Here is a 17,280-nt window from a genome sequence, read left to right as displayed (position 1 = left end):
ACAGGGTTGTAAACTTCAAATCCAAATTCTGCACCCCTTCTACATAATCAGCCAGTCCGCAACATCCTTATTTGCATACTCTATCCTGATTCGACCAGAAGCTGAAGCTGACCTCATTTGACCGGGTGAATTTCCACAGCAAGTAACACAGGACGTTCTTGGTACTCACTAGAATCACACTTCAGACCCACTATAAAAATGTGATGTTTTCAGATAACATGTAACTTGTGATTAATTCTATATTGTCGTGCAATTTGGAGTGACAGTGAACCAGAATTAAGACAACTTGCGTAAGGAAGGCATGCCTAGGCATGCGGTTGAAGTTATGCAAGAGCAGTCTAACTGCGGACTGTGAATCAACCAAACTTTGTTTATTGGCCGACAGTCACATGTAAAGTTAAACGACATGAACGTGTCTTGCCATTTCCAAAATGCAAATATTTGGCAAGTAAAAATAATTAAAATAATTACAACTTTAATTTGGCTTCAGACTTTGCATTACATTTTGCGTATCTTTCCCCGTTTTACATGTAAATCCGAAAAGGTTCTCTCTCGTCATGTCATCAGTGATCATACCGCGAGGGGCTGCTTTGAGTACGAGCGAAGTGAGGCATGTTGAGGTATTTTGTTGAGAATTATAAATATTGCGAAATGTCAAGTACAAGGTTTAAATACAATGGAATGATGAAAAAATGGCCGAGTCTGCTGACAGGCGCCGGTCACAAGAAACACTGTAAATTAAAATATCAGACGATGTATGTATTAATCGCCATCTTTCTTAGTTTCCGTACGGCGACAATCCCAGGTACCCGGATGCACGAGGGACTAACCCGGAAGCAAGTCGTTGTCAGCCATACGTTACAGTGGTAACATCGTCCGAGAAATCGCTGCGTTCAGAGTGTCATTATTCACAGAATTGTTGTTTTCGAGTGAAAACGCGTCTTGGATTGTATAACTCTAACAAATGAAGACATGTCAAGTTATATTTTGAAAGTTGTATCGCTAGTTTGAGACGATTTTCTCACGTACTATAGTACTATCGAGGCTTACTTGGACTTGGACCTTACTCCAGTTCATTGGGAAGTTTAGCCAGTCCGATAATTCTTTCTGGTTTAGTTTACAACACTTTTGATCACGCAGATTTTGTTGTTGTGATGAAAAGAAATAAAAAAAAGATCACTTCAACCATTTCGTTGTGTTTTCTTTATGAAAGGTAATAGAACATGAATGAGTGTTACCACTGTAACGTATGGCTGAGAATGACTCTCTTTCGGGTACTTGGCGGGGATTGTTGCCGTCCGGAAACTAAGATTTCTTCCCTATATATATCTACTACAACTTGTACAAGTTGAATGTTGTTGACTGGGTAAATTTGTTAGAAAATTGAAATTCAAATTGCCTCAAAATTATTTTAGATCCCTAGTTTATTTCATTTATCATTAAAATTTTCCAGGGTTAAAGCTGACACTGGAATTATTTATAGCCAACCTCAAATTCCTCTTATTTTTCTTTTTCTTGTGTGCATTTCCCAGTCATTTTTTTTCTGAGATTTTGTGCAATTTTTCATAACAGTAGATTTTTGTTATAAAAATGGTGACTATGGTATAAAAGTACAATACATTACCAACTTCTGTGTAACATGTGTTTTATAGTGAGACATCATATGAACCACTAACCACTTTATTGCATCGCTAAAACAAAACTGCATAGTGAAGAGCTGAAGAACTGAACCACTTCTACGTCACCAAAATAAAAAATAAAATAAAAAAAAAACAGCGGAGCTATTCTGACCGATAGGTCGCTTGTCTATTGGCATAGTATAAGGTTGTTTATTATAGTGACATGTGATATACATTTTACAAATTGGCAATAACAATATCAGAAAGCAAACACATCACCCAGCCCACCGGGCTTATTAGTCACTACAAAACTGAATTACTCGTATAAAGCACTTAAAAATAAGGGGTGCAAAGAGGACAGTCATAACAAGTAAAGAAAAGTAACATACTACACTGTTATATAAAGATGATTACACCTTCTGGTGTAAGCTTTGTGAATAAATTTACAAGTTGCTCTAGGCATATTGATCATTATAAAGTTCCATTTCTCAGTCTCATTAAAGTTTAGAAAATTTGGATTAGACTCAAGTATAATATTGTAAAAATGTGTTCTTAAATCATGATAGAATGAACAGTGAAATAAAAAGTGAGATTCATCCTAGTTCTGTAGAACTATTTCTACAACCCCCACCAGGTCCATGTAATTACTGATGTATTTGATTGAATATTCTTTGACTTAATTTATATATTTAATATATTTAATTGATATATTTTGTTAATTTATTTGTTATGTATGTTTTTTTTCCTGGTGAAATCAATAAATCAAATCAATAAATCTAAAAAATCAAATTGAATTTGCATTACATAACACACACAGGCGAGTATGTAACACCTCGCCCCTAAAACGACCTGTTTCAATCCTGAGTGGAAGTATTCCTACTCGTAACTGAACAAAAAGAGAACGTTCAGCTCTTGACAAATCTAAATATAAATAATTTTCACGGCGATGTGTTCTTTTAAAGATACTGTACGTGCGTAATTTCGGTTTATTACGAACATGCATATACCAGTTTTCAGTACAATTCAAATGTTTACGTAACCTGACAATCCCAGTATTACATGGAATCAACTCATCAATATCTAGACTTTCAAAGATGTCATACATTTCAGAAGACCAATTGCCAATATAACTAAACTAATGAAGTTTAGTAGTGCTATAGGCATGGTGTGTGTGTGTGTGTGTGTGTGTGTGTGTGTGTGTGTGTGTGTGTGTGTGTGTGTGTGTGTGTGAACAACTGAAACTCAAAAACTGTCTGACCGATTGACTTGGTATTTGGTAGGAACATTACATGTGGTGTCGAGTTGGGAAATTGAAAGTAAAATGATTGTATCACAGATGTGTGATTTGGGTCAGAAAATGTCATTTTTGGTAAAAAAAAACAAACTCCAATGATTGTTTTGGTGATATGTCTCAGGAATATTTAGACAGGAGCGCACAGAAATGATTGATCTAATTAATCCATTAACATTTTTATGGGTTCTCAATATAATGTATTAAAGTGTGTGCCAGTAACACAGGATTTTTCTTATAAACGTTCTCTACCTAACTGAACCACAGTTTGGTTTGAGGTGAAATGCCCGTCTGTCAGTCAGTCAGTCAGCCAGTTAGTCAGTTAGTCATTCTGTATGTTTGTCTGTCTGTCTGTCTGTCTGTCTGTCTGTCTGTCTGTCTGTCTGTCTGTCTTGTAGTTGATACAAGTGATTTTGGTATTGAACTTTACCTCTCAAATTACTGGGGGATGAAATTTGGTAATGATTCTAAAAGTGTTAGTCTGCAAATTGTGAGTGTGTCATACTTACATAGCAACCGTGAGCATGCCCTTAGCAACAGTCAAATGATAGTGGTTTTTTAAATACAAATATAACAATGGATAATGCATTTGAATAAACATTATTTTAAACATGTAAATGCCCTAAGCATCATGACCATGCCCATAGCAACATGTAAACAATGACGTATAATGCCCAAATAGCACTAGTGACAGGAAAGTAAATGAATTATGTAGATATGCCTGGCAATAAGATCACACCCACATGATTGCAAATATAAATATACCTAGCAACAAGACCACATTATCAATACAGAAAATTACAGTTTACTGTCAACAGTTATGCTTCAACGCCATTGGCACTTTTATTAAAACTAAAATGTTTGGTATACATGTTAAGATATTAATAAACCATATTCATGATTTTATCAAATGTGTATTCTATTCATTTGTTTATCAAAGACATGGCGAAATTTAAAGAAATTGCGTCACCTCCAATAACAGTGACGCAAAATTTCAGGTTCCCCGCCCTCCCCATTCTCTCACCCATCCCACCCGCTGTACTAATGAACGGAACCTTAATAAACGCAGAGACACGTTTTGATTGTGCGCCCTCTCCTACAGCTAGTTTAAATCACAGCCCCTCCACCATGGTGGAGGGAGGGTCTATGGTAAAATATATCAAATTATTACAATGTCAAAACAACAACATGAGGTTCATATTTCAACACAGTATTCTCATAAAATTATGATTCAAATGACACTCCCGATGTTTTGCCCTGTGGTGAAGCGTATTCGTGGAGTCTAATTTTTTTCAATTCAGTTAGTGTACATGTACCAATCTAACCAAACAGACGTGAGACAAACAATACCAATGTGCGCATGAGCGATGACACGACTTATTAGTAAAGATTTTGGTTGGCGTCTCTGGTACGACAACATAGACACTGTCTGTGGACTGCACTGTGCGGATAATCAATCCTGGGGCCCTCTCCAATCACTTTCTAGACAAGATAAACTCTAGGTAGGTACTTAATCATCAGGTAAAGTAATTTGACAGTGAATATATGGACAAAATTGACGAAAGTGAACAATCAAGACCCGCGTACCGGGTCCTACTAGTACTAATTTATGCCCGGGACTGCCCGTACATTGCCCGGGACTGCCCGGGCCCAAAGTAGAAGTGTTCTTACCATTTTAATCACAGATTTCCACACTACAGATATAACATAATTACTATCACGCAAAAGTAGATTTGTAAATGCTTAAAACACCGTTTTATCACACAAACATTGCACCCCTGTTCCTGCACTACTAACTCAGTAAACTGAACGCCATCTTGTACTCAAGACTCGACCATTTTGTAGGAGGGGTTGCAGGAGTTATAGCATGGGCGGAAAAGTTTTTAGTACTGCATGCAACGCCCGATATAGAAACTGTCAACAGTCGTGGATGTTTGCCAAGAGACTTTCTGTGTAATTACAAAAGGATGGTGAAATATTTGTGTCACAAACATGCATGTGTTCTTACACACGTCAAAGTTAACTTTCCTGGCACCCCTATCGTAGAATGGTCGAGTGTGACTATCAAAATGCCGTCCTGAAATAAGATCACTTGGTCGTGGATTTTGTTGTGTGTAAAAACGGTGTTTTCAACTCTTCACACTCTGATTTTTGCTGCGACAAAGATTTGTTTTGGTTTAAAAGCAGTAATCTGCACCAAGAACAGCAAAAAGATTCCTACATTTGGCCCGGGCAGCGTCCGGGCAGTCTCGGGCATAAATTAGTAGGACCGCGCGTACCCGCCTGATAAGAGCACGTCCACCTTGAATTTATTGTACACTACAGACTACAGTAATCATGACGGGTCAGTTCACCAATAAACATTATGTATTAGTAAACAGTCAACATCTGCTTTCTAAGGGTAACTACGTCAGCACGGCGTCCCGCAAGCCTCTGTTAATGGGTCCATACTGTTGCAACATACAGACACGGACAATTTGCATGCTGAAGTACGTATTCTCCCCACCATGACACAGCGCCCCTAGTGGTCAAAATATACAATCTTTTGTCTTTGTACTAAACAGTCACTAAATTGCATTTGCTTTCTGAATCAGAAATGGACAATGAAGAGTTGGAATTCAGCCTATATGAACGAGACTTGAATAAAGCATATCAAGTGTTACTTTACCGACTTGAGAATAACACACTCTCTGACAAAGGTATGTTGTAGTAATACATAACACCACCCATTCCATTGTATCATATTGACTTGATGACAAGTTTGTTGTTTGCAGAAATTTGTGAGTCAGCAGTATCGGATTTGAATTAGACAGTGAAACTCCCTTTTAGCACAACTGAGCTGGTTCAGTATGCTAAAGGAATGGTGAGTGTGTATGTATTGATGTACAAATGTACGTGTGTATGTAAACAATTATAACTTATAAGGGGAATGCCACTCCAGGAAAGAGATATTTTCATAAAATGTGTGCTCTTTAGGAGAGTCTTCATGATTTTACATAACGAAATGCTTCAGTATTACTAAAGGCATGGTGAAATGTGTGTATCTATGTTGTGTGTGTATTTCAACAACTTAATGTCAAAGCCTGCCAGACTGATTGCCATGCTATAGTATTTGGTGAGGGTGTAGAAATAGAAATTTTTGTATGAAATGGATTGTATAAGAGATGTGAGTTTTGGGTCAAAAATATGCCTTTGGTCTGAATATATGAATTTTTATGGAAAAGTTCTCCTTTTTGCTAAGATTGGGGAACCACAGTAACAGAAAGGGAGAAAGGAGGTAAATGGCAGTGTTTCCCTATAGAGTCTATGGTAATTTTGTATGGGAAATCCGTACCCAGGTAACATGACATGGGGGTTTGGGTGGGGTGGGTAGATTTTACCTAATACTGGCCATATCAAAACCACAGAAGTTATACCCCGAAAACTTATTTGTTAATGGGGGCCAAAATATTGTAGAGGAGTTATTCTGCAGATATTTTTCAAGAAACTTGCCCTAGCAATTGTAGCATTCTTAGCAACAGCAAAATGCAAATATGTTTTGCAAAGATAGCAGTGTATGCTTACGTATGTCAAAAAATGTATGCTAATATAGCTAGCAACAAGGCAGCTCCCTAAGCAACAGTAAAATTTGGGTGTGTTATTATGTGCTTAGCAGCAAGGCCATGCACACACACAGAAAGTGCCAAATAATGCAATGGTATATATTGTAAAGATAACAGGGTGTAATCAGGAATTGTACAATTGTGCTACAACACCATTGGTACTATTTTTCAATTATTTGCCAACAAATGTAAAGGTGTTCTTGGGATCTTTACTTCAGATCAATACAAACTTGGTTCAGAGTCGACATAGGTAAATTACAAAATGGATTATTAAGCATGCAGAATTCTTTTTTTTTCTGTCCGTCTGTCATTTCAACTGCTTGAAAGGAATCTTCTTGACATATAGCAGAAATGCAGTGCACTATAGTGTTATTTAGTCCATCTCCATGGGTAAGACTTACACAGCACAGTACCATTTAGTTTCTTCTATCCTTCTAATGTCATATGCTTGTCTACCTGGGCATTATTTACATGTGCTATGAGTTGTTCCGGATCTTGGTTGTTTCATTACATTTTTGCATTCATATAAATCACATATATGGACAAGCTTTGTTAGTAACATATAGTCTTCAGATGATCACTGCCTTTTTAAAATTAATGACAATCATAATATTCATAAAATGTTAATTTAGATTTATGATCAGTGAGTCACATGACTAACACCTTTATTTTTTGTGTTAACAGATAAATTCATGGTAATAGATTGTCTTTGTCAACATGGACTTGTTACATTGGATGAAGTCATGGTTGAAGAAGACTCTGAGGAGCATTGCATAGAGTATAGTACAAGAAGTGACTGTGATGTGTTAGTGACCAATAAGAGCCAGAATTCTCCAGAAAATACAATGACATGTGGAAATTGTGATATTATTAGCAATGAACAGACTCTGTCAGACTCTGAGGAGCATTGTTTAGGGTCCAGTGCTACAGGAGATGACAATGGAAACCATAAAAATGAAAGGCCATTTGTATGTACTGATTGTTGTAAAAGGTTTTGTTGTAAATATAATTTGAAAGTACACATGAGAATCCATACTAAGGAAAGACCATTTGCATGTAAGGAGTGTGGTAAAAGTTTTACTCAAAATAGTAATCTGAAAGTACACATTAGAATCCATACTAAGGAAAGACCATTTGTATGTACTGATTGTGGTAAAAGGTTTTGTCATAAATATTATTTGAAAGTACACATGAGAATCCACACAAATGAAAGACCATTTGTATGTAAGGAGTGTGGTAAAAGTTTTACTGAAAGTCGTGATTTGAAAGTCCACATGAGAATCCATACAAATGAAAGACCATTTGTATGTAAGGAATGTGGTAAAAGTTTTATTCAAAGTGGTCATTTGAAAGAACACATGAGAATCCATACAAATGAAAGACCATTTGTATGTAAGGAGTGTGGTAAAAGTTTTACTCAAAGTGATCATTTGAAAGTACACATGAGAATCCATACAAATGAAAGACCATTTGTATGTAAGGAGTGTAGTAAACGTTTTACTCACAGTGGTGCTTTGAAAGTACACATGAGAATCCACACAAATGAAAGACCATTTGTATGTAAGGAGTGTGATAAAAGTTTTAATCATAGTGGTCATTTGAAAGTACACATGAGAATCCATACAAATGAAAGACCATTTGTATGTAAGGAGTGTGGTAAAAGTTTTAATCAAAGTGGTGCTCTGAAAGTACACATGAGAATCCATACAAATGAAAGACCATTTGTATGTAAGGAGTGTGGTAAAAGTTTTACTCAAAGTGATCATTTGAAAGTACACATGAGAATCCACACAAATGAAAGACCATTTGTATGTAAGTAGTGTGGTCAACGTTTTACTGAAAATAGTAATCTGAAAGTACACATGAGAATCCATACAAAGGAAAGACAATTTTTATGTAAGGAGTGTGGTAAAAGTTTTACTCAAAATAGTAATCTGAAAGTACACATGAGAATCCATACTAAGGAAAGACCATTTGCATGTAAGGAGTGTGGTAAAAGTTTTACTCAAAATAGTAATCTGAAAGTACACATTAGAATCCATACTAAGGAAAGACCATTTGTATGTACTGATTGTGGTGAAAGGTTTTGTCATAAATATTATTTGAAAGTACACATGAGAATCCACACAAATGAAAGACCATTTGTATGTAAGGAGTGTGGTAAAAGTTTTACTGAAAGTCGTGATTTGAAAGAACACATGAGAATCCATACAAATGAAAGACCATTTGTATGTAAGGAGTGTGGTAAAAGTTTTACTCAAAGTGATCATTTGAAAGTACACATGAGAATCCATACAAATGAAAGACCATTTGTATGTAAGGAGTGTGATAAATGTTTTGTTCAGAGTGGTAATTTGAAACTACACGAGAATCCATACAAATGAAAGACCATTTGTATGTAAGGAGTGTAGTAAACGTTTTACTCACAGTGGTGCTTTGAAAGTACACATGAGAATCCATACAAATGAAAGACCATTTGTATGTAAGGAGTGTGATAAAAGTTTTAATCATAGTGGTCATTTGAAAGTACACATGAGAATCCATACAAATGAAAGACCATTTGTATGTAAGGAGTGTGGTAAAAGTTTTAATCAAAGTGGTGCTCTGAAAGTACACATGAGAATCCATACAAATGAAAGACCATTTGTATGTAAGGAGTGTGGTAAAAGTTTTACTCAAAGTGATCATTTGAAAGTACACATGAGAATCCACACAAATGAAAGACCATTTGTATGTAAGTAGTGTGGTCAACGTTTTACTGAAAATAGTAATCTGAAAGTACACATGAGAATCAATACAAAGGAAAGACCATTTGTATGTAAGGAGTGTGGTCAACGTTTTACTGAAAATAGTAATCTGAAAGTACACATGAGAATCCATACAAAGGAAAGACAATTTTTATGTAAGGAGTGTGGTAAAAGTTTTACTCAAAGTAGTCATTTGAAAGTACACATGAGAATCCACACAAATGAAAGACTATTTGTATGTAAGTAGTGTGGTAAAAGTTTTGTTCAAATTGGTAATCTGAACAAACACATGGGAATCTATGCAAAGCAAAGACTATTTGTATGTAAGGAGCGTGATAAAAAGATTTCATCAAGGAAATAATCGAAATGTTCATATGAGACTCCATACAGATCATAAACCATATTTGTGTCATGATATGAAATTACATAGGAGAATTTATACAAATGAAAAAAAATCATTCATATGTAATACCCAGTTGGCCAGAGTTTAGTTTATCAGACGTCATAATTATTCTGTAAAAGGTTGTCCATATTTTTTTTTACTCTATGGACACTATGGAATGATCGCTTGCAGGTTACCTTGAAGGAAATTTGCAGGAAATTATCTCGAGCCGGATTTTTTATTGGCATATTATAAGGTTGTTTATTATAGTGACATGTGATATCCATTTTACAAATTGGCAAGAACAATATCAGAAAGAAAACACATCACCCAGCCCACCAGGCTTATTAGTCACTACAAAACTGAATTGCTCGTATAAAGCACTTAAAAATAAGGGGTGCAAAGAGGACAGTCATAACAAGTAAAGAAAAGTAACATAATTCATTGTTATATAAAGATGATTACACCTTCTGGTGTAAGCTTTGTGAATAAATTTACAAGTTGCTCTAGGCATATTGATCATTATAAAGTTCCATTTCTCAGTCTCATTAAAGTTTACAAAATTTGGATTAGACTCAAGTATAATATTGTAAAATGTGTTCTTGAATCAGGATAGAATGAACAGTGAAATAAAAAGTGAGATTCATCCTCAATTGAATCTGCATTACATAACACACACACACAGGCGAGTATGTAACACCTCGCCCCTAAAACGACCTGTTTCAATCCTGAGTGGAAGTATTCCTATTCGTAACTGAACAAAAAGAGAACGTTCAGCTCTCGACAAATCTAAATCTAAATAATTTTCACGGTGATATGTTCTTTTAAAGATACTGTACGTGCGTAATTTCGGTTTGTTACGAACATGCATATACCAATTTTCAGTACAATTCAAATGTTTACGTAACCTGACAATCCCAGTATTACATGGCATGAACTCATCAATATCTAGACTTTCAAAGATGTCATACATTTCAGAAGACCAATTGCCAATATAAGTAAACTAATGAAGTTTAGTAGTGCTATAGGCATGGTGTGTGTGTGTGTGTCTGTGTGTGTGTGTGTGTGTGTGTGTGTGTGTGTTATTAAAACTGAAATGTTTGGTATACATTCTAAGATATTAATAAACCATATTCATGATTTTATCAAATGTGTATTCTATTCATTTGTTTATCAAAGACAGTGGCGAAATTTAAAGAAATTGCGTCACCTCTAATAACAGTGACGCAAAATTTCAGGTTCCCCGCCCTCCCCATTCTCTCACCCATCCCACCCGTTGTACTAATGAACGGAACCTTAACAAACGCAGAGACTCGTTTTGATTGTGCGCCCTCAGCTAGTTTAAATCACAGCCCCTCCACCATGGTGGAGGGAGGGTGTATGGTAAAATATATCAAATTATTACAATGTCAAACAACAACATGAGGTTCATATTTCAACACAGTGTTCTCATAAAATTATGATTCAAATGACACTCCCGATGTTTTGCCGTGTGGTGAAGCGTTTTCGTGGAGTCTAAATTTTTTCAATTCAGTTAGTGTACATGTACCAATCTAACCAAACAGACGTGAGACAAACAATACCAATGTGCGCATGAGCGATGACACGACTTATTAGTAAAGATTTTGGTTGGCGTCTCTGGTACGACAACATAGACACTGTCTGTGGACTGCACTGTGCGGATAATCAATCCTGGGGCACTCTCCAATCACTTTCTAGACAAGATAAACTCTAGGTAGGTACTTAATCATCAGGTAAAGTAATTTGACAGTGAATATATGGACAAAATTGACGAAAGTGAACAATCAAGCCCGCGTACCCGCCTGATAAAGAGCACGTCCACCTTGAATTTATTGTACACTACAGACTACAGTAATCATGACGGGTCAGTTCACCAATAAACATTATGTATTAGTAAACAGTCAACATCTGCTTTCTAAGGGTAACTACGTCAGCACGGCGTCCCGCAAGCCTCTGTTAATGGGTCCATACTGTTGCAACATACAGACACGGACAATTTGCATGCTGAAGTACGTATTCTCCCCACCATGACACGGCGCCCCTAGTGGTCAAAATATACAATCTTTTGTCTTTGTACTAAACAGTCACTAAATTGCATTTGCTTTCTGAATCAGAAATGGACAATGAAGAGTTGGTATTCAGCCTATATGAACGATACTTGAATAAAGCATATCAAGTGTTACTTTACCGACTTGAGAATAACACACTCTCTGACAAAGGTATGTTGTAGTAATACATAACACCACCCATTCCATTGTATCATATTGACTTGATGACAAGTTTGTTGTTTGCAGAAATTTGTGAGTCAGTAGTATCGGATTTGAATTAGACAGTGAAAGTCCCTTTTAGCACAACTGAGCTGGTTCAGTATGCTAAAGGAATGGTGAGTGTGTATGTATTGATGTACAAATGTACGTGTGTATGTAAACAATTATAACTTATAAGGGGAATGCCACTCCAGGAAAGAGATATTTTCATAAAATGTGTGCTCTTGAGGAGAGTCTTCATGATTTTACATGACGAAATGCTTCAGTATTACTAAAGGCATGGTGAAATGTGTGTATCTATGTTGTGTGTGTATTTCAACAACTTAATGTCAAAGCCTGCCAGACTGATTGCCATGCTATAGTATTTGGTGAGGGTGTAGAGATAGAAATTTTTGTATGAAATGGATTGTATAAGAGACGTGAGTTTTGGGTCAAAAATATGCCTTTGGTCTGAATATATGAATTTTTATGGAAAAGGTCAGCGTTTTGCTAAGATTGGGGAACCACAGTAACAGAAAGGGAGAAAGGAGGTAAATGGCAGTGTTTCCCTATAGAGTCTATGGTAATTTTGTATGGGAAATCCGTACCCAGGTAACATGACATGGGGGTTTGGGTGGGGTGGGTAGATTTTACCTAATACTGGCCATATCAAAACCACAGAAGTTATACCCCGAAAACTTATTTGTTAATGGGGGCCAAAATATTGTAGAGGAGTTATTCTGCAGATATTTTTCAAGACAACTTGCCCTAGCAATTGTAGCATTCTTAGCAACAGCTAAATGCAAATATGTTTTGCAAAGATAGCAGTGTATGCTAACCTTTGTCAAAAAATGTATGCTAATATAGCTAGCTACAAGGCAGCTCCCTAAGCAACAGTAAAATTTGGGTGTGTTATTATGTGCTTAGCAGCAAGGCCATGCACACACACAGAAAGTGCCAAATAATGCAATGGTATATATTGCAAAGATAACAGGGTGTAATCAGGAATTGTACAATTGTGCTACAACACCATTGGTACTTTTTCAATTATTTGCCAACAAATGTAAAGGTGTTCTTGGGATCTTTACTTCAGATCAATACAAACTTGGTTCAGAGTCGACATAGGTAAATTACAAAATGGATTATTAAGCATGCAGAATTCTTTTTTTTCTGTCCGTCTGTCATTTCAACTGCTTGAAAGGAATCTTCTTGACATATAGCAGAAATGCAGTGCACTATAGTGTTATTTAGTCCATCTCCATGGGTAAGACTTACACAGCACAGTACCATTTAGTTTCTTCTATCCTTCTAATGTCATATGCTTGTCTACCTGGGCATTGTTTACATGTGCTATGAGATGTTCCGGATCTTGGTTGTTTCATTACATTTTTGCATTCATATAAATCACATATATGGACAAGCTTTGTTAGTAACATATAGTCTTCAGATGATCACTGCCTTTTTAAAATTATTGACAATCATAATATTCATAAAATGTTAATTTAGATTTATGATCAGTGAGTCACATGACTGACACCTTTATTTTTTGTGTTAACAGATAAATTCATGGTAATAGATTGTCTTTGTCAACATGGACTTGTTACATTGGATGAAGTCATGGTTGAAGAAGACTCTGAGGAGCATTGCATAGAGTATAGTACAAGAAGTGACTGTGATGTGTTAGTGACCAATAAGAGCCAGAATTCTCCAGAAAATACAATGACATGTGGAAATTGTGATATTATTAGCAATGAACAGACTCTGTCAGACTCTGAGGAGCATTCTTTAGGGTCCAGTGCTACAGGAGATGACAATGGAAACCATAAAAATGAAAGGCCATTTGTATGTACTGATTGTTGTAAAAGGTTTTGTTGTAAATATAATTTGAAAGTACACATGAGAATCCATACTAAGGAAAGACAATTTGTATGTAAGGAGTGTGGTAAAAGTTTTACTCAAAATAGTAATCTGAAAGTACACATGAGAATCCATACTAAGGAAAGACCATTTGTATGTAAGGAGTGTGGTAAAAGTTTTACTCAAAATAGTAATCTGAAAGTACACATTAGAATCCATACTAAGGAAAGACCATTTGTATGTACTGATTGTGGTAAAAGGTTTTGTCATAAATATTATTTGAAAGTACACATGAGAATCCACACAAATGAAAGACCATTTGTATGTAAGGAGTGTGGTAAAAGTTTTACTTTAAGTAGTGATTTGAAAGTCCACATGAGAATCCATACAAATGAAAGACCATTTGTATGTAAGGAGTGTGGTCAACGTTTTACTCAAAATAGTCGTCTGAAAGTACACATGAGAATCCACACAAATGAAAGACCATTTGTATGTAAGGAGTGTGGTAAAAGTTTTACTCAAAGTATTGATTTGAAAGTACACATGAGAATCCATACAAATGAAAGACCATTTGTATGTAAGGAGTGTAGGAAACGTTTTACTCAAAATAGTCATCTGAAAGTACACATGAGAATCCACACAAACGAAAGACCATTTGTATGTAAAGAGTGTGGTAAAAGTTTTGCTCACAGTGGTACTTTGAAAGTACACATGAGAATCCATACAAAGGAAAGGCCATTTGTATGTAAGTAGTGTGGTAAAAGTTTTGTTCAAATTGGTAATCTGAACAAACACATGGGAATCTATACAAAGCAAAGACTTTTTGTATGTAAGGAGCGTAATAAAAAGATTTCATCAAGGAAATAATCGAAATGTTCATATGAGACTCCATACAGATCATAAACCATATTTGTGTCATGATATGAAATTACATAGGAGAATTTATACAAATGAAAAAAAACACATTCATATGTAATTCCCAGTTGGTCATGATTATACTGTAAAAGGTTGTCCATATTTTTTTTACTCTATGGACACTATGGAATGATCGCTTGCAGGATACCTTGAAGGAAATTTGCAGGAAATCATCTAAAGCCAGATTTTTTATTGGCATAGTATAAGGTTGTTTATTATAGTGACATGTGATATACATTTTACAAATTGGCAATAACAATATCAGAATGCAAACACATCACCCATCCACCAGGCTTATTAGTCACTACAAAACTGAATTACTCTTATAAAGCACTTAAAAATAAGGGGTGCAAAGAGGACAGTCATAGCAAGTAAAGAAAAGTAACATACTACACTGTTATATAAAGATGATTACACCTTCTGGTGTAAGCTTTGTGAATAAATTTACAAGTTGCTCTAGGCATATTGATCATTATAAAGTTCCACTTCTCAGTCTCATTAAAGTTTACAAAATTTGGATTAGACTCAAGTATAATATTGTAAAAATGTGTTCTTAAATCATGATAGAATGAACAGTGAAATAAAAAGTGAGATTCATCCTCAATTGAATTTGCATTACAGAACACACAGAGGCGAGTATGTAACACCTCGCCCCTAAAACGACATGTTTCAATCCTGAGTGGAAGTATTCCTATTCGTAACTGAACAAAAAGAGAACGTTCAGCTCTTGACAAATCTAAATCTAAATAATTTTCACGGCAATGTGTTCTTTTAAAGATACTGTACGTGCGTAATTTCGGTTTGTTACGAACATGCATATACCAGTTTTCAGTACAATTCAAATGTTTACAGAACCTGACAATCCCAGTATTACATGGAATCAACTCATCAATAACTAGACTTTCAAAGATGTCATACATTTCAGAAGACCAATTGCCAATTGTCGCAATAACTAAACTAATGAAGTTTAGTAGTGCTATAGGCATGGTGTGTGTGTGTGTGTGTGTGTGTGTGTGTGTGTGTGTGTGTGTGAACAACTGAAACTCAAAAACTGTTCAACCGATTGACTTGGTATTTGGTAGGAACATTACATGTGGTGTCGAGTTGGGAAATTCAAAGCAAAATGATTGTATCACAGATGTGTGATTTGGGTACGAAAATGTCATTTTTGGTAAAAAAACTCCAATGATTGTTTTGGTGTTATGTCTCAGGAATATTTAGACAGGAGTGTACAGAAATGATTGTTTAAATTGATCTAATTAATGCATTAACATTTTTATGGGTTCTTAACATAATGTAATAAAGTGTGTGCGAGTAACACAGGATTTTATTTTAAACATTCTCTACCTAACTGAACCACAGTTTGGTTTGAGGTGAAATGCCTGTCAGTCAGTCAGTCAGTCAGTCTGTCTGTCTGTCTGTCTGTCTGTCTGTCTGTCTGTCTGTCTGTCTGTCTGTCTGTCTGTCTGTCTGTCTGTCTGTCTGTATGTATGTATGTCTGTCTGTATGTCTGTCTTGTAGTTGATACAAGTGATTTTGGTATTGAACTTTACCTCTCAAATTACTGGGGATGAAATTTGGTAATGATTCTAAAAGTGTTAGTCTGCAAATTGTGAGTGTGTCATACTTACATAGCAACCGTGAGCATGCCCTTAGCAACAGTCAAATGATAGTGTTTTTAAAAAAAATACAAATATAACAATGGATAATGCGTTTGAATAAACATTATTTTAAACATGTAAATGCCCTAAGCATCATGACCATGCCCATAGCAACAGGTAAACAATGACGTATAATGCCCAAATAGCACTAGTGACAGGAAAGTAAATGAATTATGTAGATATGCCTGGCAATAAGATCACACCCACATGATTGCAAATATAAATATACCTAGCAACAAGACCACATTATCAATACAGAGAATTACAGTTTACTGTCAACAGTTATGCTTCAACGCCATTGGCACTTTTATTCAAACTGAATTGTGTGGTATACATGCTAAGATAATAATAAACCATACTTCATGATTTTATCAAATAAATGTGTATTCTATTCATTTGTTTATCAAAGACAGTGGCGAAATTTAAAGAAATTGCGTCACCTCTAATAACAGTGACGCAAAATTTCAGGTTCCCCGCCCTCCCCATTCTCTCACCCATCCCACCAGCTGTACTAATGAACGGAACCTTAATAAACGCAGCGACACGTTTTGATTGTGCGCCCTCTCCTACAGCTAGTTTAAATCACAGTCCCTCCACCATGGTGGAGGGAGGGTCTATGGTAAAATATATCAAATTATTACAATGTCAAAACAACAACATGAGGTTCATATTTCAACAAAGTGTTCTCATAAAATTATGATTCAAATGACACTCCCGATGTTTTGCCGTGTGGTGAAGCGTTTTCGTGGAGTCTAATTTTTTTCAATTCAGTTAGTGTACATGTACCAATCTAACCAAACAGACGTGAGACAAACAATACCAATGTGCGCATGAGCGATGACACGACTTATTAGTAAAGATTTTGGTTGGTGTCTCTGGTACGACAACATAGACACTGTCTGTGGACTGCACTGTGCGGATAATCAATCCTGGGGCACT

General features: G+C 35.8%; 1 protein-coding gene and 1 pseudogene across 2 annotated transcripts in view; both read left to right on the top strand.

Moving 5' to 3' along the window:
• The first annotated feature begins 4,323 nt into the window (after positions 1-4,323).
• LOC144438087 (uncharacterized) overlaps positions 4,324-17,280 on the top strand; it is a 44,481-nt pseudogene continuing 31,524 nt past the window's right edge. The window contains exons 1-4 of the transcript XR_013481024.1: positions 4,324-4,412; positions 5,505-5,609; positions 7,197-8,328; positions 8,858-8,861. The product of XR_013481024.1 is annotated as an uncharacterized LOC144438087 (transcript). The remainder of the gene's footprint in view (positions 4,413-5,504; positions 5,610-7,196; positions 8,329-8,857; positions 8,862-17,280) is intronic.
• Positions 11,276-14,645, top strand: LOC144437469 (uncharacterized). The gene is made up of 3 exons (XM_078126412.1): positions 11,276-11,376; positions 11,777-11,881; positions 13,467-14,645. Exons 2-3 carry the CDS (start codon positions 11,779-11,781, stop codon positions 14,516-14,518), a joined length of 1,155 nt encoding a protein of 384 aa, XP_077982538.1. The 5' UTR covers positions 11,276-11,376; positions 11,777-11,778; the 3' UTR covers positions 14,519-14,645.

This window comes from Glandiceps talaboti, chromosome 7 (genome assembly GCF_964340395.1).
Source record: "Glandiceps talaboti chromosome 7, keGlaTala1.1, whole genome shotgun sequence".
NCBI lineage: Eukaryota > Metazoa > Hemichordata > Enteropneusta > Spengelidae > Glandiceps > Glandiceps talaboti.
This window is presented reverse-complemented; position numbering and strand designations above follow the sequence as displayed.